This window comes from Tamandua tetradactyla, chromosome 3 (genome assembly GCF_023851605.1).
Source record: "Tamandua tetradactyla isolate mTamTet1 chromosome 3, mTamTet1.pri, whole genome shotgun sequence".
Lineage (NCBI taxonomy): Eukaryota > Metazoa > Chordata > Mammalia > Pilosa > Myrmecophagidae > Tamandua > Tamandua tetradactyla.
The window spans coordinates 11,154,257-11,177,526 of record NC_135329.1 but is presented as its reverse complement, the minus strand read 5'-3'; the positions used below and the strand labels follow the sequence as shown (position 1 = coordinate 11,177,526).

Below are 23,270 nucleotides of genomic sequence, written 5' to 3'. Positions count from 1 at the left end.
TAACAGCTCTTTTTTTAAGGGAAGTTGTGGGTTTACAGAACAACAATGCATAAAATCCAGGGTTCTCCTCTACTGCCCTGTTAACACCCTGTACTGGGACATTTGTTACAACTGATGAGAAAACATTTTTATAATTGTACTATTAACTATAGTCCACAATTTAACTTAGGGTTCACTGTGTAGTGCAGTTCCACGGATTTTCTTTTCCAATTATAATACTGGTCCCCTATATACTACCTAACATTTCCCCTTCAACCACGTTCATCTATAGATTTCAGTGCTGCTAACAGCTCTTAGTATGTAGGTTTCTCCCGAATGGTGGCAGGGGCTGGACACACGCTAACATAACATTTTGTATAAATAACATTTTGTAGAAGTAGCCAGATGCCTAAGAGGCCTCCAGACCAAGGGTGACAATGACCTTGGTCCTCTATTCCCACTGCACACAGGGCACTGGAGCCAGAGTGCTGAGTTTGCTGGAATAAGTGAGAGCCTTCTCTAATGCTACCTACGCTCATGGGATGGAAGAACTCACACAGAAGCCCTCCCCTGCAAAGAGTCATGAGCTACTCCACCCTAGCCCTTCCCCAGGGTCTCCAAGCCAAGGTGCTCATCAGTCCTCCAAGGCATCTGCCCGTCTGTTCCAGGCCAGTCCTAAAAGGGTAACAGGCAGAGGCTATCAGGGACGGCAGACGGGGGGCTCCTGACAGTGGTGGCAGCTGGAGAACACTGAGGTCCCAAGGCCCCAATGGCAGCCTCAGCCGCTTAAGTACAGAATTAACCGGGAGAGAATGAACCCCATCGGCCAGGACCCAGCTGCTCTACCTGCCTTCCACCTTGACTTGGGTTCTCCCAGTATCTGGAAAAGAGACAAGGATGCTTGTCAGGACTTTGAGTGCAACTTAATGGAGAGAGGACAGGGCCCTGGCCAGAGGGCCAGGCAGGATTCCGAGCAGCAGAGCAACATGCCTGCCCAGCACCGTAAGGAGCTGGGACTGCATGTGTGAGCCCCCGGCAGAGGGAGAGCCCTGCTCAGTGGGGCCACTCTTACATTTTGGGCAGTGATGCTCACTTACTAAAAGAAAGCTGTCTTAACACTTAGCCTCCTGTGCATGATAAATGAGAGGCAGCAAGAACTGTACACAGGCAGCACAGCTGTTTATTAAGTCTGTAGAAAAGTGACTGTACAGGATGGAGGTGTGGTCAGGGAGACAGGGCAGCCAGGCCCTGCTGTGCTGGAGAGCTCCAGGCAGGCGCCTTAAGTGTGTGGTCATAGGAGTGTGCATGTATGTGTGTGAGCTGTCCAGAGGTCCTGCAGTTAACTACTAGGTGTGCTGCCCCCCTGGGGGGCACCAAGGATCCCTTGCCCAGGTGCTGGGCCCGAGGAGGAGAGGCCAAGGTAGCCAAGGTCTAGAAGCGGCCCAGCACAGTGGCTAACAGAGCCATGCGCATGTACATGCCGTTCTCGGCCTGGCGGAAGTAGGCTGCGCGGGGGTCCGAGTCCACCTCCACACTGCAAGGCAAGGTGAAGAGTTACCATCTCTGCAGCCAGGAGGAAGCCCCCTCCCTGCAGCCAGCACCCATCCCCATGCCACCTCCGCCTTCCACTGTGCATCACCTTATCTCATTGACCCGGGGCAGGGGATGCATCACCACCATCTTCTTCTTGGCCCGGGTCATGATGTGCGGAGTGAGGATGAACTGACCGAAGCACTGTGACGGAGATGGGGGAGGCGTTAACTCCTGGGGGCCTAGGGCTCAGCAGCCCCGAGCCCCCTGTAGCCCCAGCCCTGGCCTCTACCCACGCCCGGGCACTCACAGCTTCGTACTCCTGGCTAGAGCCAAAGCGCTCCTTCTGGATCCGCGTCATGTAGAGCACGTCGGTGTCGGGCAGCGCCTCCTCAATGCTCTCAAACTCTTCCTGGACGGGGCGGGGTGGGGATGCTCAGCACCAGGCCCTGACAGTTAAGCCAGGGGCACCAACCGACCCACACTGCCAAGGCTGCCCAGTGGCTATGAGGGTCTCTCTCACCTGCTTGGTGCCACGGGAGGCCACGAAGGCCCGCACGCTAGGGGGCATGCGCAGGCTGGGAGGGGCCACGTAGCGCAGGCTAACGCGGTACTGGGTGAGCAGGCAGGCCAGGGAGTGCACCGTGCGCCCATGCTTCAGGTCTCCCACCATCGTGATCTAGGGGAGGAGCAGGGTCACCACAGCTCCTAGCTTCGGGGCTGGCACACCTCGCCCTCCCCACAGCTGCCACCCTCACCGTCATGCCGTTGACAGTCCCCAGCTCCTCCCGGATGGTGAAGATGTCCAGCAGGGCCTGGGTGGGGTGCTCCCCAACGCCATCCCCAGCGTTGATCACCGGCCTCCGGCAGTGCTTGGCCGCCAACTGTGAAAGCAGAAATGAGGAAGGGGACTCCCACCTGAATCTGCACATCCCACCCTCCCTCTTGGGCCCCTTGGGCCCCTCGCCCATCAGCCCTGCCTGAGACTGGTAGTCACGGAACAGGTGAGCAAACGTGGCAGGCCCAGGTCCAGCCCCGGCCAGCACTTAAGACGCCCAGGGAGGACAGCGTCTTGCCTGGCCCACAGACCAGACTCACCTCCACTGCCCCGGGCTGGGGGTGCCGAAGCACGACGACATCTGCGTAGCAGCTCATGGTCAGGACCGAGTCAGTCAGGGACTCGCCCTTCTGGACAGAGGAGGTGGCTTCAGAGAAGCTGAGCACGGCGCCGCCCAGGCGGGCCATGGCTGCTGCAAAGGAGCTGCTGGTCCGTGTGCTCACCTCATAGAACATGGAGGCCATCACCTTCCCCTGCGGAGGGCAAAGGGCACTGAGTGCATGTGCAGAATGCGGGTGCACCTGGGACCGTGAGGGCCAGTGCCTGCCTCCCCAGCTTAATACAGGTTGAGAGGACCTTTCTCCCCTGCAAATCTCCTGTGACCTGCCATGGCCCTGACATTGCCACCACTGGTGCCCCTGAGCTCAGCCTCCAAAAGGCCATCGTTACATATCCAAACAACCTGGTGGAGAAGGAAACAGCCTGGCTCCCTCCCACGGACAGCCCGGCACAGACTGAACGAGGGGGTTAGAGAGTGAGGAGAATAGCAGGTGCTCTGGCACTCAAGGCCTCCCAGGTCAGCTAAACACAGATCTGGGGAGGGAAGGAAGAGCACTGGGGGAGGATCTGGAAAAGCAGAAATTCCAGGAGAAGAGAAGGCTGGTTACTCACAGTAGAGGATCTGGACTCCCATGGGGGCAGCTGATGGGGGGGGAGGGACCAAGACCCTGTCCCCCTCTGATCCCCACCCCACAGGACAAAGGCCTGACCCTGGGCCCCACGGCCCTGGCGCTGACCTTGAGGATGTCTAGGCTTCGCTCCTTCTGCACCATCATGCGCAGTGTGTGCGCCACATTGAACAGGTGAGACATCTAGGAGAGATCCCAGGTCAGCTGAAATGGCAGGGCTAGAGGTTCCAGCCCCAATTTTGCAAAGCCTCACAGCTCTGGGGAAACCCCTCTTCCTGCCCCCAGCACCTGGTCCTTGGTGAACTGCTGGACGGATAGGATATGTTGGCCCACTAATGAGTGCAGCAGGGGTGAGGTCTGGGGGTGCAGCAGGCCTGGGGCCCCCAGGTTCTGGGGTGACGCCTGTCTGGGTACTGGTGGTGGAGGGAAGCAGGTGCCGTCAGGGGTTCCCGTCAGCTCTGCAGTGAGGGATGGGGCAGAAGAGGCTGGTCAGAGGGCTCCTCCTAGCCGGGCCAGATCAGAGAGGTCCCCAAGGTGAGTGTACGTTCAGGGTGGAGGCTCTCACCCGGCTCAGCTATCTTCCGGGATGACTTCTCCTTTGGCTCCTCAGCTGCAAGTGGGGCAACAGGACAGATGTGAATTTGTGGCTAAGGTTTGGGAAGCCTCCATTTTCCTGGGAACTCGATTGGTGCATGTGTTAAACCAATTCACACCACAGTAGCTGTATCAGGTTAGGGGAGAGCAGGAAGGACAGAGGCAGTAGGGACAGGCCCGTGATTGCGTGAAAGCAGCAGTACCCTCCCGTGGGGCTCCCGGTTGGCAAAGGGATCCTAGGCAAGGGGACAGCCAGGCTCACAGCAACCGACAACCCAGATTTACCCCATGCTCTGATGCCCCATGAGATCCCAGCTCCGAGGCGGAGGATCACAGCTGCCCACAACAGAAAAGGGCCTGTGAGAAGAAGCTGGGGGACATCTACCTCAAGCTGGGGCAACTACAGGCAAAGGTGGGTGAAGTGCATAGGATGCGGGCAAGGGATGGAGGGAAGGCCAGGTAAGTGGACGAAGGAGAGGTGCTGGGAGGAGGGGCCTGGATCAGTTTCTAGGACCTGGGCCATACCTTGGCAATTCTTAGCAGTAGACAGGAGCGCCAGCTCCAGCCCTGGCCACCCTGGCCTCTGGGCACAGGAGCATCCTACCCTTCACGTTAAATCTGGCCCCAACTTCAGAGTCACAGGACACCCCCCTTACCTGGCAGACCTGGGTCCGAGGCTCGGTGGATTCGCGGTGGCAGGTGGAAGCGGCCATCAGGAAGCCCTGGGATGCCCCGGCGGGGCCTTTCGGGTGTCTGGAGTGACAGTATTGGGCCATCGTTTTGAAAAGTAACTGGCTAAATGCTACCCCAGATTTAGTCCCTCAAAAGAAATCCAACTGCCCATTGTCCACCTGAATGTCACCCTACATCATGCCCCTTGGTCCTCTCCTTCCAATAAATGCCCTTGCCAGGTGGCAGATGAACTGGCCTCTTGGAGGCGGGTGCTTCCCCAGCGACAGGGCCCCCAGGCATCTGGCTACACAGAAGGCTTATGTTCCTCAGGATCAGCCTCTGCACTGAGAGCTAATTCTATAATTTGCAGTAGGCAAAGAGGTAGGCGGTGGGGATCTCAACTGTCAAGTGAAGAGCCTTCTGCCTCAGAACCACCAATGAAAACACTGATGCTGCTGGTCCAGCCCCTGGATGACATCCCTTGGCCCTCCCACTCACCCCCAGCCCAGGGCAGGGTGGTTACCGTGATTATCTCATTGGTGGCAGGGGCTGGGGGTGGGGGCTGGGGAACAGCCCCCTGAGGCCACTTGCGTACATCCTGTCCATAGCCTGGGGGCACCAGCACCTGAAGACAGAAGGCGGGGGCAGGAGAATGAGGAGGAAACAGAACGAGCCAGAACAGGGTGCACAGGGAAGGGAAGCCAGCACAAGGAAGAATGCCTCAGAGGCTGTGTGCAGGGCAGCTGGACGGGGCAGCGGGACTGTGCACCGGGCCAGGGTGGCTAAGGGAATGGTCCAGCTGAGGGCCACACACATACCTGCCCGTCAATATAGGCCACCTCCCCTCGCAGGACCACGCGGCGGACGGTGCCCTTCACCTTCTGCCCCTCGAAAGGTGTCCAGCGGGCCTTGGAGAAGGGCATGTGGCTGGGGATTGTCCACTCATGCTCCAGGTCCACCTGCCCAGAGAGTCACAGGTATGCTGGGGAAAGCCCACGCCAGGGTGGAAGTTCTGGGGCTGGGGAGCTCCCCGCCTCCCGCACCTCCACATAGGTGTCCTCCTGCAGGGGCAGGTGGAAGATGCGCCGGGGGTTGTGGTGCAGTCGCTGAAGCAGGTCGTCCAGACTGAGCCGGCCCTCGCTGACGGCTGTCAGCAGCAGCGGCAGCATCGTCTCCAGCCCAGGGAAGCCGGGGGGAGGCCGGGGCCCCCCCTTCTCCTCCAAGGTGTGGGGGGCTGGAGGAAAGAGAGCGTCACCCTCAGGGACAATTCCCTTCACCCCTGGGAAGCCACACGTGCCACAGGATGGTGTTCCGGCCACCTCATTCTACTCCCTAAACCACGATGCTCGTTTCTTCTGGGAATCGGACAACATGGAGACAGGGGCTGCTGTCAACTCCTGCGCCTGCATTTTTCACCCAAGTAACCCCTCATTTGCTTGTATGCAGTTTCCACAACTATTTACTGAGCCCTTGTCACAGGTGAGATGCTGTGGTAAAGCTAGATGGAAACCCTGCCCTCCCGGAGCCCACAGGCCTGGCAGCCTCCTCTCACCATGGTCGGAGGCAAAGCAGTCGATGATAGCCATGTTCTCCCACAAGGCCTCCACGTCCTGCTGAGAGCCAAGCGCAGGCCGGACCTCCCCCTTCCCAGGTCCCAGGTGCCCCAGGTCCTCGCAACTCAGAAACAGATGGTGGGGGGCCACCTCACAGGTCACTGGCAGCCCCTGGGCCTTCGCGGCTTTGATCAGCAGAATCTGGGGAAGAGGAGGGAGACCCAGGGACAGCTGCCATGCTTGGAAAGCCCAGTGGCAGACCTGCTGAGGGTGCTGGCTCAAGGCACTCATCCTCCCCTCTCCAGCCCCAGGACCACCCTGACCTCTGGCGTCACCTCACCTCTTCCTTCCGCGCCACGTGGCATATGTGTACTGAGCGCTGGGTCAGCTGAGCCACCATGAGGATGGCAGCCACACTCTGCCGCTCGGCGTGGGCCACGATGGGGAGGTGGGACGGCCAAGTCTCGAAGTGCTGAGGAAGAAAGGGCTGCTAAGCGGCACATAGAGCCTTTGCTCCCCGCGCTGATCTGAGTCGATGGCTCTCACAAGAGCTCTCTAGCATCCTCACTGCTGCCAGCCCACCTGTGCGCAGGCCTTCAAGTCACGAGCTGTTGGTTGCCTCCTGAAACACACGGCCTCTTACCTCCATCCACTGGGCCACGCTGTCCAGCTGCAGCTCAGAGAAGGTCTCGTTGAGGTAGAGCTTCAGCCCTGCAGCAGACCCAGCCACAGCACTGAGGGTCCCTGCATTTTCAGCTGAGGCCCCAAGGAATAAGGCAAAGTCACAGCGGGCACCAGCCTCTGCTAGCTGGAGAGGATACACGAGATGAGGCCCATTGGCATCCATGCCCTCATGAGCTAGCCTGGCACCAACGGGCCCATGGGGATGGAGATCTCTGCAGCTTGAGGCTTACCTTCTGGGCCAGGGCCAGAGCAGGAGCATCGATGATGGGGGGCCGGGTGTTGGGCATGGCACACACCATGGTGACACCCCCAGCCAGGGCGGCAGCTGTGCCTGAGGCAAAGTCCTCCTTGTGCGTCCCACCTGGTTCCCGCAGGTGCACATGGACATCGATCAGTCCTGGGCGAGCACGGGGGAGGCAGGTAAGAGAACCAACAGCCAATTTCTTTGAGCAAGATTAAAAGAAGATTCAGAAACAGGAAAGACATTAAAGAAGCAAGATGGGGTGGAGGAAAAACTGGCAGCAACTGACAAAATAAGATGTGGCAGAATTTCTCAGTCAAGAGTGCTGTGGACTGAGGAACGAACGCGCTCAGAGGGAGAGAGGTTCTGGGGCCTTCCTGCTCCACAGGAGAGAGTGGGCCCATGCCACCCTCCATCACATGCAGGGTCTCGACACTGTCAGCAGTGCAGGAGCTGAGGGCCCCCGGGAGGTATCCTCACCAGGCAGTCGCACGAGCTTCTGGGAGGCCATGCAGTCAACATGCGCCTTCAAAGGAGGGGCTGGTCCAATCTGGCCCAGGGCCTGCAAGTGGAAACCATGGGCAGCTCTGATGTGAGGGACAGGCAGCCCTGGAAACTGCAGGTTGAGACTGGGTCTTCCTGCAGAGCAGACTCCCACCCACCTTTCTGCAAGTCCACGGCCATATGGCTAGTGTATTCTGCTGCTTCCCAGCCCTGGGGCTATGCTCACCACTCCCATCAACACTGGCCAACTCTGTCCCCACCCCTGGACCTCGATTACCTCCACGAATAGTTTGGTGCACTTGATATCGATGATGAGGGGCACAGAGAAGTCAGCGGCCAGGCGCCGGGTGCGGTAGCCCTTGGTGACGAAGGAAGAAAGTCGCCGGCCCCCTGCCCCGCGCATCGACAGGTTAATCACCAGCTCAAAGTGATTCTCAGCCAGCTGCTCCAAGATGCTCCGCTGGGGTGGGCACTCCCCGTCCACTGCCTCCTCGAAGTACCAGTCCACAGCTGTTACCTGCCAACCCACAGCCATGGTCAGAGGAAGCCTGAAGGGAAGGGAGCTGGCCCAGGACCTGCAGGCTGGAGACCAGCAGCTGCGCCTAAATGGGGCAGCGTCTCTATTGCCAAGAAAGATTTCCATGTTAGGTTAAAGGAGGCAAGTCGCAAAGACTATGGCACGAGCTTGCTTTCGTGGACTGACATATGTGTAATACATACACACACACACATCCACATAGAGATAAAATTCTGGAAGGAAATAAAAATACCAGAATGTTAGCTGTGGTGGAAAAACCCTAAAGGACTTTTTTTCCCTTTTTTTCTACACATTCTCCCGGTTCTATGTGGAGTTAACATTAGCTGGATGGTAAATGCAGGCGAGCAGGGCAAGAACCCCTCGGCAGGGCGTGCTTATGCCCACGCGGGAAGAGCGGCGGGGGCGGGGGGCGGGGGCAAGCACCTTGACGCCATGCTCGGTGTAGAAGTCGGCCGTGCCCAGGCTGGCATAGAGGCTGTAGCCCAGGCTCTCCAGCAACCGCACGGTGGGGAGCAGCTCACTTTTGTTCTGAAACCAAGCAGGGGAAGAGGCTGTGTCCCTCCCGTCTTCCACTTCGCAGTCACCCCTGGCCGAGCTCAGTCTGCCTGGCCCCATGTCCCTCCAGGCAGCGCCCCCCCCCGGGACACGGGCACCTTGTAGCTGCCGATGGTGAGCAGGATGTTCTTCTTGGGGATCTTGAAGCCCGTGCTGAGCATGGCCTTGAGGTAGGCCTCGCACCGGCTCTCCCCAAAGCCGGCCACCTCCCCAGTGCTGGTCATCTCCACCCCCAGCACCACGTCAGCGCCCGCCAAGCGTGAGAAGGAGAACTGGGGCACCTGAGAGAGTAGGATGTGTGGGAGATGGCCAAAGCGGGAGAGGAGCCTCTCCCAGTGGCAGGTCGCTCTGGTCCTCCTGCTTTCCACTCTGTCTCCCCTCAGCTTCTGCAGAGGCTCTGCCCTGCCTGGGGAACCATTCCTCAAAGAGCTCCAGTCCCTCCTTTGAAGGCACATGGTGACTGCATGGCCTCCCAGAAGCTCGTGCAACTGCCTGGTAAGGCTCAGTTCAAACACACCCCCTCCTTCCAGGCCTCTCCAGCTTGCCCCTTTTAGAGCAGTATCTCCCATCTCTAACTTCTCTAACATTCTGTGCCTCTCCATTATGTAGGTTTCTCAGACTCTTTCATAACAGCAAAGCTATTTCGGGACCCCAATGTCTCTCACTTCCCTCAACTAGCGTAAGTTCTGGAGAGATAGATGGCCGGGCCAGCACCCTCTGGCCCAGCCCTGCTCTCAGCAGTTGCTTGGACCATCTCCCACAGTCTCCCTCCCACTGCTGCCTAACCCAAGGGCTTCAACCCTCCTCACCTTTACCCCCACGATGCCCGTGCCAGTCATGAGCCCCACAGGTTCCACCTCTTCCCTCATGATGACCCGCGTGGCCAAGGCTACCAGGTCCACCCCCAAGGTCTTGGAGACGAAGGGGAAGGAGCGAGAGACACGCACGTTGCACTCAATCACTTTCAGCTGGTCATCCTGGGCAGAGAGGGATGACTGGTCAGGCCTGCAAAGGCTGGCCTTGCTGACACTCCTCCTGAGGCGCCATCATGGGGCTGATGGTTTTGGGATAGGGATTCGGGTCACCCTGGTAACGCTGCAGGCTCCGGCTTCCCAGCGTGCTCCGATGAGGGCAGGTAGCAGTGCCGGGTTTCCTGGCACTGAAGCCAGTGCAGAGCGTGGATGAGCTGTGACCTTTCAGTCCCCTCCTTTAGCTCATGCCTCCCCATTCACCTTGGCGATGAGCTGCAGATTGAAGGGTCCTGTGACCTGCAGCTCCTGGCCCACGGCGTGCACGATGGCTTTGATCCACTCCAGGGTTTTGGTGGTGATGTCCTGTGGGGGGGTCACCAGCGTGGCATCACCCGAGTGCACTCCTGCGTTCTCCACATGCTCAGAGATGGCAATGGCGACCACCACGCCATCACAGGCCACAGCATCCACGTCAATCTCCTGGGGTGGGGGGACATACACGCAACAATATGACGCAGGGCAAGGCCCACTTTCCTGTCCCACTTACCCTACAATGCTCCCGTTCTTTACCAACCCCTGCTTCCCTGCCTGCTGTGCCTATGGAGTCCCACAGCACCACAGAGGGGGTTTCTCCCAAGCCTGGGAGCCTTCCTTGCAGCCCCCCACCTTGGCCTCCTGGATAAACTTGGAGATGACCACAGGGTGCTCCTTGGAGACGGCAGTCGCACTGCTCAGGAAGCGCTCCAGGTCCCCGTCCGTGTAGGCCACATTCATGGCTGCGCCGCTTAGCACGTAGGAGGGCCGCACCACGCAGGGGTACCCCACGGCCTGGCAGAACTGGCGAGCAGACTGAGGGCGGCAGGGAGCTTAGTGGGATGGGCCACACTCACCCACGGATATCACACCCACTCGTCAGGCCCAAGCCCACCTCTAGGTCACTGAGCTCCCTCCACTGGGGCTGGCTGATACCGATGGTGTCGAGAAGCCGGGAGAACTTGAAACGGTTCTCAGCTGAGTCAATGGCTTCAGGGGAGGTGCCCAGCACCCGGCACTGCTGCCGATGCAGTGCCATGGCCATGTTGTTGGGCAGCTGCCCACCCATGGACAGGATCACACCCTCGGGGCTCTCCAGTTCATAGATGTCCATTACTACCTAGTGGGCAGGGAAGCAACAAAAGGGCAGGGAGCTGAGCCCTCTAGCCCAGTGCTCCTTACCCCCACCCACTCTGCACTCAGCCAGCCAGGCCAGTGGGCAGCCCTCGTTCCTCTAACCTCAAAAGAGATCTCATCGAAGTAGAGCCGGTCACACATGTCATAGTCGGTGCTGACTGTCTCTGGGTTGTAGTTCACCATGATGGTTTTATAGCCCATCTGTGTCATAGTTACCAATTAGGGAGAAGTGCATGCAAGGAGAAACCAAGCCAAAGCCCTGCCACCCCAGCTTCCCCTGACAGAGCAGTGCAGGGCTCGGCACTGTGAGTATTGAAGAAGTAGGTATCACAGAGGAGATTCATGTTCTGTGTGGGCCAAGAGAACCCAAAATAAACATATATGTAGTGATTAATGACAAGTGCCAGGGTCAAGTGCAAGTGGACAGGCAATTAACTGCTAGAGCCAAAAGGAACAGCAAGACACTGGGGTGAAAGACGAGTCCTCGGACCTTTCGGAGCTGCTGGATGCAGCCCACAGCACACCAGTCAAACTCGACGCTGGAGCCAATGCGGTAGACCCCAGAGCCAAGGACCAGGACATGGGGAGTTCGAAAGGTCAGGTCGTGGGTGGTGCCCCAGTAGGTCAGATACAGGTAATTTGTCTGGGCTGGCCACTCGGCTGCAACAGTGTCAATCTGTTTCACTGCTGGGCAGATCCCCAGTTCCTGGCGCAGCTTGCGAACAGCCAGCTCTGTGCTGCAGGAGAAGAGGGGTCAGAAACTGCCTGGGGAGTCAGTGGAGGGGTTGGCTCACAGGGCAGGAATGAGGAAAATACCCCAGCCGATTATCTTTCATTCAGGAATGAAGGTCAGAGGTCTCCAAAGCTCCCCACATTCCTCCTTCCAAGGACCCCAACAGGTAGAAAGGTTCTCTGCCCCACATTTCTCAGCTCCTGGCCCTCACCACCACCTCTGACCTCAGAACTGCAAGGGCGATCTGCTTGTCCGAGAAGCCGAGGCGCTTGGCCTGGTGCAGCAGGTCTGGGGGCAGAGGCTGGCCACGGTGCTGCTCCAGCAGCTGGGCATGAGCCACAATGCGCTTCATCCGGTGCAGGAACCAGCGGTCGATACGCGTGAGCGCGTACAGGCGCTCCACCGAGTACCCAGCCCATAGAGCAGCTGCCACCACGAAGATCCGCTTATCTGTCGGAGTCTCCAGCTCCTAATGGTGGTGAGAGGTCAGACAGACAAATGGAGAACTGGAGAGACAGAAAGAGGCTAGGCCAGGATGGGACACAAGAGAAATTCCTAATCCACTGTCAGCCCCCATCAAAGCCTGAGAGCATGAGCAGCTGCTGTCATGCTGGGAAAGAAAGTTGGGCACCATAGCATGGGCCCTGGAGTTGCCAAAAAGGTGGATCCTAGCTCTGTGGCTTTGAGCAATTTCCAAAAGTTCTCTAAGCCTCAGTTTCCTCACCTGTAAAAAGAGGTCTAATATTTCCCCCATGCTGTTGTTGCAACGACAAATGAGATAACATTTTAGGATTCTCAGCCAAGCAAACACAACACAGCAAATGTCCGATAAGGAACGGCAGCTAATGTTACTAGGGTGCGCAGGGAGAGCAGGGGTGGTCTTAGGGGTGCTGAGCTCACCATATCGCTGACCGGCTTTACGGTGTGATCAAAGCCCACGCAGTTCTCATCGACCATGCGCAGGGCCTTCTGGAAGGCCTCCTCAAAGGAACGCCCAATGCCCATGACTTCACCTGGAGGACAGGAGGGAAGGACTGAGGGCCTGGCGGGATTTGCAGGCAAGTGTCTAGGAGGGTTCTCAAGGCAAGTCCCCTGGGGTTCGGATGCAAGGTCTTCAATTTGCAACTCTTCCTCTTACCATTTTCCAAGGATAATTTCAGGTTTTGTGTTTGTTAGTGAGCAAGGAATTACAATGCCCATAATGGGCATGTGCATATTGGAGCATATTCTAGTTTATCACAGTGGCCCAAATTACTGAGTTATCTAGTTACTTAGCCTCCTTTATTCACGTTGTGACAATACCATCTGGACGTGGTTTCATCCTTCATTACTTTTAAAAGTTTGGATATCAGGACGATGATCCCATTATTCTTTGAATCCATGCAGAGCTAATCACAATTACAATCATCACTTTGAGTATTTATTCCTGGACACTCTTTACCTGTACATTTCATACTCAGTTGTAATTACAGTAGATGGACAATTTCTATTCCATTTTTTTTTTCTCACTGTAAGCATCTTCCCATATTGCTAACATGACCTTATAACCACCAGTTTAGTTCCTATAGGACTGGCCATAATTTAACTGCTTGCCTACTGTCAAACATTTAGGTTGCTTCTAAGTGTTCACCATTATAAGTGAGGCTGTGATGTTTTCAGTGTTTTGGATGAGCTTCTTAGGATACATTTCCATAAGCATAAGGGCAATAGGTAAGAAAAATTTCCTGGTCCTTGAGAATTTTATCTGATTGCTTAAGAGAAGCTGGTACCAGTGATTTGAACAGTGAATAAAAAGGTATTGGCAAAGACCCCTTCAGGGAATGGTGAGAAAGGGGGAAAATTCAAATTCCCCAAGTGGAGAATTCTTGATATTCTCACAAGCAGTGGGGACAATCAAAGCAATAGGCTGAGACCTCAACCTTGGGGGTTGTTCATTTGAAACTTAACCCCGCAAAGGATAGGCTAAGCCTACTTAAAATTAGGCCTAAGTGTCACCCCCAGAGAACCTCTTTTGTTGCTCAGATGTGGCCTCTCTCTCTCTCAACATGTCAAGTAATCTCACTGCCCTACCCCTGTCTACATGGGACATGACTCCCAGGGGTGTGGTCCTTCCTGGCAACGTGGGACAGAAATCCTAGAATGAGCTGGGACTCAGCATCAAGGGATTGAGAAAACCTTCTTAACCAAAAGGGGGAAAAGCGAAATGAGACAAGATAAAGTATCAATGGCTGAAAGATTCCAAACGGAGTCAAGGTTACCCTGGAGGTTATTCTTACATATTATATAAATATCACCTTTTTAGTAAGGTGTAATGGAAAGGCTGGAAGGAACTGCCTGAAAACGTAGAGCTGTGTACCAGTAACCACATTTCTTAAAGATGACTGTATAATGATATAGCTCTCGTAATGTGACTGTATAATTGTGAAACCCTTGTATCTGATGCTCCTTTTATCTACCTTATGGACAAATGAGTAAAACATATGGATTAAAAATAAATAAATAATGGGTGAACAAATGTTAAAATAAATTTAGCAGATTGAAATGCTGGTGATTGGTGAGGGGAGGGGGAGGGGATATGGTATATACAAATTTTTTTCTTTTTTCATTTCTTTTCCTGGAGTATTGCAAATGTTCTGAGAGGTGATCGTGGTGAGTAACAACTATGTGATGACATTGTGAGTTCCTGATTATATGCCAAGAGTGGAAGAATCACATGGTAAGAATGTTTGTGTTTGTATGTTGATGTGTTTAAAAAAATTTAAAAAAAAAAAGAGAGAGATGCTGGTACTTTATAAAACAAGGCATAAGCTTAAGACGAATCTTACAGGAAGTGGGCAGTCATTTTAAACAATTCTTGCTACTACCCAAAAATGACACCTTATTTTAACTTGATTCCTATTTACTAATGAGGGTGGGCCACAGTGGCTCAGCAAACAGAGTCCTTGCTTGTCATGCCAGAGACCCAGGTTCGAGTCCCGGTGCCTGCCCATGGGGGAAATAAGGAGAGGAAACTTAATCTCTTCAGTTCTCTTATTGATTTCCTTTTCTGTAAAGCTTTTGTTCATGTCCTCTGCTCATTCACCTTAGGATCTTCAAGTGTTACTTACTGACTGCACTTTTCTCCATTTGCATTACTGCTGACATTTTTGCTTCCTCTAAAATCTTTCAAAACACCAATACGCTATTACTAGGGTTAAGAAAATAGATGATGAACGATTTTGTCCAATTTCTTCAAAATGTCATATCATACTATTTTATTTGGGAATTTCTTAAGAAAGAGAAACCTGATAAACTCATATGTATGCCTAGAAAAATTTGGGAGGCATACAGACACCCAAAATTACACATCTGTGTGACAAGTGGTTGTCTCTGCTTGGCTAAGCTATATTTATTATTTTCCAACCATTTATGTACCTTAAACAATAAAAGTTACAAAATTACCATAGAAGATCACAGTCCAAGTATACCTGAGTAGATATGAAAAATTTAAATATTTCATCTAGGAATCAATCTTGTGATTGTCCTATTTTCAATCTACTTCTTTTAGCCACAAATTTAATTATGGCTTCATTCCCATGTTTATTATCATCTTCACATAACAGGAATTCATTTCCAGAAGGAACAATTTGGCAGTCTTGTAGGAGTTCTAAAAATTCTGAAATAATATCTGAGCCTAGACTGGCTTGTTTAAAGGCTACTTCTGCTCTTACTGGAAATCTGGAGCATGATGAAATGTTCTTATCCTGAAAGCACTTGGTACATGTACATGTTTGGTTTGGCTGAAATGTTCTAGAGGACAGACTAAGGCAACTAAAGGGATACCATAAAGAACATAATGCAATGCTCACATACTCTACCACTGTGTGGAGGATGACTGCTACCCCCACTCATTCACTGTTCACTAATAAATGTCCTTGTTGTAAGAATTGTCTTTGATCATAAACATTATGTTAAAATACCATTTCACTTACTGACCAAGGAAGAAAGTGCCCCGAGAAAGATGTATGCTGAGAATCTATTTAGATGGGTTTAGAAGGGTTCAAAGGAAAACAGCAGGTACTATCTCCCCTGTCAGTATTCAAATCAACACAGTGAACAAAATGTCCCTGGCCTAGGACATTTTCAGCCTAGGGCTAAAATGCTGTGGGTGAGTTTCACAGAACTGGCCCCTCAGGTCTCAGGCAATGTGACATGCACCTGGGAGCCAGCCTAGTTTTAAATCTCAACTCTGTCTGTTACTCATTTGTGGGCCCTCAGCCAAGTTGCTTTCCTCATGTGGGCACCTTAGTAGACTCATTTTAGGGCTGGGAGACCGTGTAGGCTATCACTCTGTCCCCAAGATTCTGAAGTGCCACCTGGGAAACAGACGCATGTGCGTTCTGACATAGATTTCCAGATGACTTCTGATGCCCATCTGGACGAGAATGACTATTCTACTCTGAAGTATCTCTCTGAGCCCGAGAAGCTGTGTTTCTAAAGAGCTGCTAATATAGCAGCTGAAAGGCCATCAAGGGACACTACGCCAGTCTGGAGTCTCGGTACTGGTGGGGGCCCATGGGTCGCCTGAGGAGGGGTGCTTGGGGTGCTGAGGCTCTCTCACCTACACTCTTCATGCAGCTCCCAATCTTGGTACTGACACGCAGGAACTTGCTGAGGTCCCAGCGAGGGATCTTCACCACGCAGTAATCTAGACTGGGTTCAAAGGCTGCTGTACCCCCGGTCACAGAGTTCCTGGGAGCCACGAGGGCAGAGAGGGAGACATAAAGCATGAGCTTCCAGATAGTTCTCTTCATGGCTACACCCCCAAACCACCGTTCCACAGATATTTTCTTGAGCTTCCCTGCCCCCTTACCACCCTGATTTCTCCCCTTATCCTCATACCTGAGCTCAGGCAGAGGGATGCCCAAAGCTAATTTGGCTGCCACGTAAGCCAGAGGATAGCCTGTGGCCTTACTGGCCAGGGCAGAGCTACGAGAGAGCCTGGCATTCACTTCAATGATGTAATACTGCAAAAAAGGAGAACAGGGAAAGTCACTAACAGGTCTAGCAGGGACTAGAAGAGAAAAAATAAGCCCTCCCTCTAGAATGAATAAGAGAAAGGCTAATCCCCAAACCCTACCCTACCAAAGATGATACCAGCTTCTGTTTCTTGGTTTGAACGGCAAAAAGGCCTCTTGGTCTAGAGGCCCAAAAATTACATAAAGAGGAGGTAAGGGCTAGTATCAGCTCCAGGGCCTAGAGCTCACCTGTTCAGACTCGGGGTTTAAGGCATACTGCACGTTGCACTCCCCAATGATTCCCAGGTGCTGGGTCACCTTGATAGCTGTCTGCCGCAGTAGCTGATACTCTTTGTCATTTAACGTCTGGCTTGGTGCCACCACTATGGATTCACCGGTGTGGATGCCCAGTGGGTCTAAGTTCTCCATATTGCACACCTGTGAAGGGCAGGTCCTAGGGCAGTCATGGCCTGAGGCAGCAGGAAGAGGCAGGAGGCTCCATCCCAGAGTCCTGCCACCTTATGGAACTACACCCAACCTGGGTCTGAGGCTCACAGAACCTTCTAAGATCTCCGAAGTACCCAGAAGGTCAGACAGCACTCCCATCCTGCCCCCAGCACTCACCGTGACACAGTTGCCATAGGCGTCTCTGACCACTTCATACTCAATTTCCTTCCATCCCTTCAGTGACTTGTCCACCAGCACTTGGCTGGTGTGGGCAAAAGCTGGGGCCACGAGAGCAGAGAGTTCCTCCCTGTTGGAGGCAAAGCCAGAGCCCAGGCCACCCAGGGCAAAGGCTGCACGCACCAGCACAGGGTACCCCAGCCGCTCGGCTGCTGCCTGGGCCTGCAAAGTATCAAAGAGATGAAGAAGCAGGTCAGGGCTTTGACCTACTGCTGCCCAGCAGGTGCCAGGGCCTGGGAAAACAAGCTTTAGAGAAGATGATGCCACTCTGCTGCCAACCACCCCTCAGACCTGTTCAAGAGAATGTGCTGCCTCACTGGGGGCCACATGCTCCCCGATCTCTGCCATCCTGGCGGCAAAGGCCCGCCGATCTTCAGTCAGCTCGATGGTCTCCACGGGTGTGCCCAGGACCCGGACCCCATACCGCGCCAGGACCCCAGCCTTGGTCAGCTCCACACCACAGTTCAGAGCTGTCTGGCCCCCGAAAGTCAGCAACACACCATCTGGACGTTCATTACGGATTACCTGAGGTAGAAGAGAAAAATAACAGGCACGGAGACTTATGCAGGGAAAGGAGCGGACTGAAGTTTAGAAACCCACCCTGACCACTGAATCCCTTCCTTTGGTCCAGCCTTCCCCCAGCCATACCTGAGTTACGTAGTGAGGTGTTATGGGAAGGAAATACACCTTGTCAGCCAGCCCCTGAGAGGTCTGTACTGTGGCAATGTTGGGATTGATCAGCAACGTCTGAATATTTTCTTCCTTCAGGGCCTTGATCGCCTAAGCAGACAGGAATGACAGGTCAACTTCTGCAGAATGTACGAATGGTCTCAGGCTGACATTGCCCCTCCTCTTTTTTCCCTCCTGCACAGCTGAGCCCCTAAGGAGTGACTTCTTACTCTCGCTCTTACCTCTCTGCATCTTCCCTAGCTCTCCTGCTCACTTTCTCCCTACAACCACCTCAAGACTCTAACCGTTCATGAGAGTCGCACATGGAGAGGGCTGGGGGTGGTTGTGCCTCACCTGAGAGCCCGAGTAGTCAAACTCTCCTGCTTGGCCAATGGAGAGGCCACCTGAGCCCAGGATCAGAACTTTTCGGGGTGGTGGAAGCCCAGAGCCTGGGGTGGGAATCTCAGGGGGACAGAGGCGCTCAATCAGCCGCTCTCGAACTGTGGAGGCCAAGAAAGCAGATAATATTAGTGTGAAAAGGACCAACAGAATGTCCGGATTAACTCCCTCGCTTTAGGGAAGAGTGCAGAACAAGCTTTGGCCTCTTAAAGAGCAGCATGGACGGACCAGAACCCAGGATTCATGACCCCCAAATGATCCCAATAGAAGAAGCAAGAACTAACCTTAGCTTGGTTTCCTTCTTGCACCACTCCCTCAACCACCCAACTACACATCAGTTTCCCTGGGCATGTCCATCTTATGCCTAGTCTGGAGCCAACCCGTCACTCCCGAGCCTGTTTTGTTTTTAGATCCACCACCCACTTCAACTCAGGCACTCACCTGTCTGGCCACTAGGGTTTCCAGCTGTGGTCTCTTTCACAGTTTCTAGAAAGATGTCAAAAAGCAGCTCCATATCTGAAGGACCAGCTTGGTGCTCTGGGTGAAACTGGACACTGTTGAAGAAATTGGTTTATGAACCTGTCATCTTTAGGGGCCTGGGCACTGGTGGTCTGGGGTGGGGGAAATAGAGAACTTGGGTCCACTACTCTGCTTTACTTTTCAATCTTCAAGGACCCCAGGGTTTCAAAGCTGTACAGACCTACAGCCCTAGCAGAACCTCCCAGGCTCACCTGAAAAAGGGCAGGCTGTCATGTACAATGCCTTCATTGGAATGATCATTGGCGTTGATGAAGAGAGGGGCCCAGCCTGCTGGAAGGGAGTCTGTTTCCACAGCAAACCCATGGTTCTGGGATGTCAGAAAGCAACGTCCAGAGCCCGCCAGCAAGCATGGCTGGTTATGGCCTCGGTTCCCGTATCTGGAGATGGAGGCATGCTAAATCAGAGGTGTCTTTCCAACCTCCTCTCAAACCCAGCTGTTTCCATTAGGCTTTGCCAATCTCTGTTCCCACCAGCCCCCTCTTGCTTCAACACTAATTAATACAAACTTTGTTCCCATTCCTGAGACTCTCCACCCATCATCTCAGAAGCGTGGACCCCTGTTTCTTCTCACCAATTCCCACCTCATTTTGTAAGTCTTGGCCCCAATAGCTAAGGCCATCAGCTGGTGTCCCAGGCAGATCCCGAAGACAGGTCGGGGATTAGGTTCAGATAAGACACGGCTCAGGGCAGATATCATGTTGGGGCAGGAGGTGGGATCACCGGGGCCATTACTTAGGAAGAGACCCTCATACTCTGGAGTGGGCAGAAGACACAACATCAGAACCAATACTCCAAAAGAAAGAGATCCACTCGTAGCCCTTACCATTAGGGCAGAAATCCTTGTTTCCATCTCTTTTATTGCCACCCATGTTGACTTTTACATTTGGACCAAGGGATGGGACAATTTCCACCTGGGCTGCTCATCTGTGGCTCTGGACCAATCCCAGTTACTCACCCCGGCTGTCTAGTGCATGGTCCCAGGGTACTACAGTGACTTCAGCCCCCCGCTGGCAAAGGCATCGGATCTGATTATACTTGAGGCCACAGTCCAAAGCAAGGATCCGAGGGGTACCTCCTACATTAAATACCTGTGGAACCTGAGGAATAGAGGAATAAAGGGCAAGAGCTTGCACCTGTGATCAGTGGGTATAAAGACATCCCACACCAACCCCTACCTTCGAGGTCTCTTCTCTTTTATGATTCTCCTTCTAGCGTTCACCTTGGTTGGGGCAGAACATAAGTGCTGTGGTACAGCTTGGGACACTCTGCCACTCTACCTCTGTACCTTAATGGAGACCTCCGGAACCAGGGGGCGGGCATTGGGGTCCAAGAATGGCAGGGCTGAAGGCTCTGTCCCATTCTGGACCAGCTTCCCCAGCAGAGACCCTTGTTCCCGCAACTTCTTAGTCAGCTCCCGCGTGTCCACGCCTGTCAAAACAGCACACCCTCAGAGACCCCACTCTCCCAACTCAGCCATCCATGAAGTCAGACTTCCAGAAACACTTCCATTCCAGAGCCCTGAGTCACCCACAGCTTTCTATGGGCATCAAGATCCTGGGCCATCCTGATGGAAGCCTACCACTGTTAAGTGTTCTGGCCAAAGATGTCATGGCTGAATGACCCATGGCTCTAGATCTCTCAGTTTACAGAAAATAACACCAATGGACAGAAAAACATGCTAAATGACACCATAGGCATGTAATCCACAAACGCAAACCATGGGATGCTCTAAAGGAAAAATGATCTATTTTCATCAAACAGGTTACAAGGCCTACAGATTACATTTAAGAGAAATATCAACCAAATGCAATGGGTGGACTGTGTTTAGACCCAGCTTCAAATAAAGTAAAAAAATTTCTTTTAGATAATTGAGGAAATCGTGAACACTGCCTATTTGATGAGATTAAGGAAATATTGTTAATTATGTTATTCTGATGTACTAAAATCTTTGTGATGAAATGTCTGAGATTTGCTTCAAAATAATCTGGGGGTGATAAAAAATGATTAGCCATGAGATGACAATTATTAAAGTTAGGGGTTCACTCTACTAATCTCTCCTTTTACATGTCTGAAGTTTTCCATTTGAGTAATGGCTCACTCCCTTCCTCCAGCTCAGACCCCAATCTAAGTCTTCCGATCAGGCACATTTATTGCAACCTCGGAATCAAGTCCCAACAGTCTAAAGAAACCTTTTCTTGCTTCTTTCCATTCAGGCATACTGTGCTCCACCCAGACACATGTACTTTTCCTCATACCTTGCAGGCCAGGTATGCCATGTTCCTGCAGCCACTCGTGCAGGGTGCGGGTGGCGCTCCAATGGCTGGGCGTGGGGCAGCACTCTCCCACCACCAATCCTGCTATGTGGATACCCGAGGATTCGAACCACTGCAGGTGGAGGGAGGAGATCATGAGAAGGAGCGTAGGGCCAAAATATCTCCCTTTTCCCATTATATGGCTATGGGCCCTATACTTCTGCCTGGGTCTGAACAACCTGCCTGCTATGTCTTCAGCACACCAAGCACTTCATGCTCTGGCACAGGCAGCTCTTTTACTAACAGTTTGCCCCCGGTACTAAACATTCAACACCTGGGCCCAGGGTACCCGACTGATATGTAAAAATGATGTTTTCCTTTATCCCAAGTTCAGTTTGCATATCCCCTCTTCCCCATTCACCTAATGCAGCTTAGAACTCACCTAACACTTTATATACACCTCTTTAACATGTAAATAAACAAGATAAGTAATAGAGTGTGATAAAAACAGAGCTGTAAAATAGGTAGGCGATGGATACATTATTAAATTTAAAAAGTCTAGATTACACCATTAAACATGATAATACCCCTCCCCCCAAACACACTTCAAAGGGAATTCTCATAATACATAGTAGTTAACCAAGAGACAAACATTTAATAACTAAGTGGAAAAAAGAGATGTTTATCTGGAAGTGAGAGGCATATTTAAATTATATTCTTAGTGGAGAAAGCATCTTAAAGGAAGATGCTTGTCAAAGTTGTTCTTTGGGGATCTAAGGACATAGCTGGAATGACTGATAGGAACCCATCCCTGGCCAGCACCTTTCGAAGACAGGGACCACAAAAGCATCAGTGCTGGGCTGGTGGTTCTAGGAGGCCTCATTCTCCCCGGTCCTTTCAATGCTTCAACTTTCCAGGTTTGTGAACCCAACTTTGTCAATGTTCCCTGAGTTGATAAAGCTGAAGACCAATAGATATTCACCAAATTCACAAGATATTGAACCACAGATTACAATGTAGTATGCTTGTAAATATATCAAGAACAATTCTCTTGTTGGCCATTACGCAGAGCACCTCCTTTCAGGTGTAACCAGGGAGGCAAATTAGGAAGGTGATGGTTGCTGGATAAGCCTGGCATCAGGACAAAACGTGTGTGGAGGAATATTGCTTGCAGGTGACAGTGACTCCCTCTGCTAATTCATCTTAGCTGCGATGTGCTGGTTTTTAAAAATTTACTCTGGTTTCCAGTCTCTGTGTAATTCTAAAGCACAGTCACATCATGTGACTGTGCTGCTATAAAAGCCTTCAATGGCTCCTTGCGGAATTAAGCCCGGACTCTCTGGACTGGCTTGGTGACACCCCCCCGCAAGCTTCCTGTAGCTAACCTGGCTTCCAGGCTCCCTTCTCATCACTTCTCAGCATTCCCAGGCTTCCTTACACCTCTGGCCTCTCCCCTTGGTCCAGGCCTTCAGTACAGACACAATAATCCACTCTAAGTAGAGCCCCTGTGTCCCGGAGGCCCTCAGCACTCTGTGCCTCTCAAAGTCCCTGCCTACTCCTGCTTAACAGTCACCTTAGTGCGCATCTTATCACTTCAGCGTGGACCTTTGTTCTCTCCAGGAAGCCTAGCCGGGTACCAGTGCCTTTCCATTGTTAAAGGTTTGAAAAAGAAGGTAGAGAAGCACCGGGCGTGGCTACCTTGCTGAGACCGAACGCATCCGCTTCATCTGGGGGGATGCCGTAGTTGCCGATCAGAGGATATGTCAGCACTAAAATCTGCGCTTTGTAGGAGGGGTCAGTGAGGGCCTCAGGGTAGCCAACCAAGCCGGTCTGAAACACTGCAAGGAGAACGCAGGGTACCCGCGCAATCAGAAGGCCCCGGGGAGGGTGCCTTGGCGGTGAAGGATGAAAGGGCTGGGCTGGGACCTGGACACGCGATAGCGGAGGAGAGCTGCGGGCGGGAAAATGGCGGGGCCAGGCGGGGCGGTGAGGGGCATCGGGAAGCCGGACGAAGTCGGCAGCCTACCCGGGCTTGCTTACCCACTTCCCCGGCAGTCGATACAGAGGCCCCAAAAGGCTGGCCCCGCAGGACCGACCCGTCCTCCAACACCAAGGCCGCCATAGGAACGGAGCTCAGAGGCGGCGGCGAGCACGGAGGAGCGGCACGGCAGTGCAAGCCCCAGCCGGAGCTGGAACCACGTGAGGCCGCGCTCGGGGAGTCGGTCCACGTGGCCCAGGGCGCGGGTAGATGCAGGCAAG

The 23,270-nt window shown here is 53.2% G+C and overlaps 1 protein-coding gene across 2 annotated transcripts; it reads right to left on the bottom strand.

The window, feature by feature from the left end:
• Positions 1–1,142: 1,142 nt before the first annotated feature.
• CAD (carbamoyl-phosphate synthetase 2, aspartate transcarbamylase, and dihydroorotase) lies at positions 1,143–23,254 on the bottom strand. Of its 2 annotated transcripts, XM_077152405.1 has the most exons (44): positions 23,052–23,253; positions 22,710–22,849; positions 21,015–21,144; positions 20,045–20,187; positions 19,715–19,856; positions 19,341–19,512; positions 18,951–19,136; positions 18,661–18,773; positions 18,175–18,320; positions 17,805–17,931; positions 17,443–17,681; positions 17,092–17,313; positions 16,717–16,905; positions 16,352–16,476; positions 16,071–16,201; positions 12,371–12,483; positions 11,695–11,939; positions 11,228–11,474; positions 10,840–10,938; positions 10,496–10,720; positions 10,234–10,416; positions 9,829–10,047; positions 9,406–9,573; positions 8,695–8,877; positions 8,465–8,569; positions 7,781–8,020; positions 7,480–7,561; positions 6,989–7,155; positions 6,718–6,882; positions 6,415–6,546; positions 6,074–6,275; positions 5,565–5,755; positions 5,340–5,480; positions 5,045–5,146; positions 4,506–4,602; positions 3,821–3,865; positions 3,544–3,713; positions 3,364–3,438; positions 2,608–2,820; positions 2,268–2,393; positions 2,033–2,188; positions 1,820–1,921; positions 1,619–1,713; positions 1,143–1,513 (listed from the first exon to the last, which is right to left on the bottom strand). In XM_077152405.1, the coding sequence occupies exons 1-44, from the start codon at positions 23,131–23,133 to the stop codon at positions 1,411–1,413; spliced, it is 6,678 nt and encodes a 2,225-aa protein (XP_077008520.1). In that variant the 5' UTR covers positions 23,134–23,253; the 3' UTR covers positions 1,143–1,410. The 2 variants fall into 2 exon arrangements, with proteins under 2 accessions (XP_077008520.1, XP_077008522.1); XM_077152407.1 differs by lacking the exons at positions 1,143–1,513; positions 1,619–1,713; positions 1,820–1,921; ... (4 more) ...; positions 3,544–3,713; positions 3,821–3,865 and adding an exon at positions 3,878–4,185 and having other exon boundaries at positions 23,052–23,254.
• Positions 23,255–23,270: the final 16 nt, after the last annotated feature.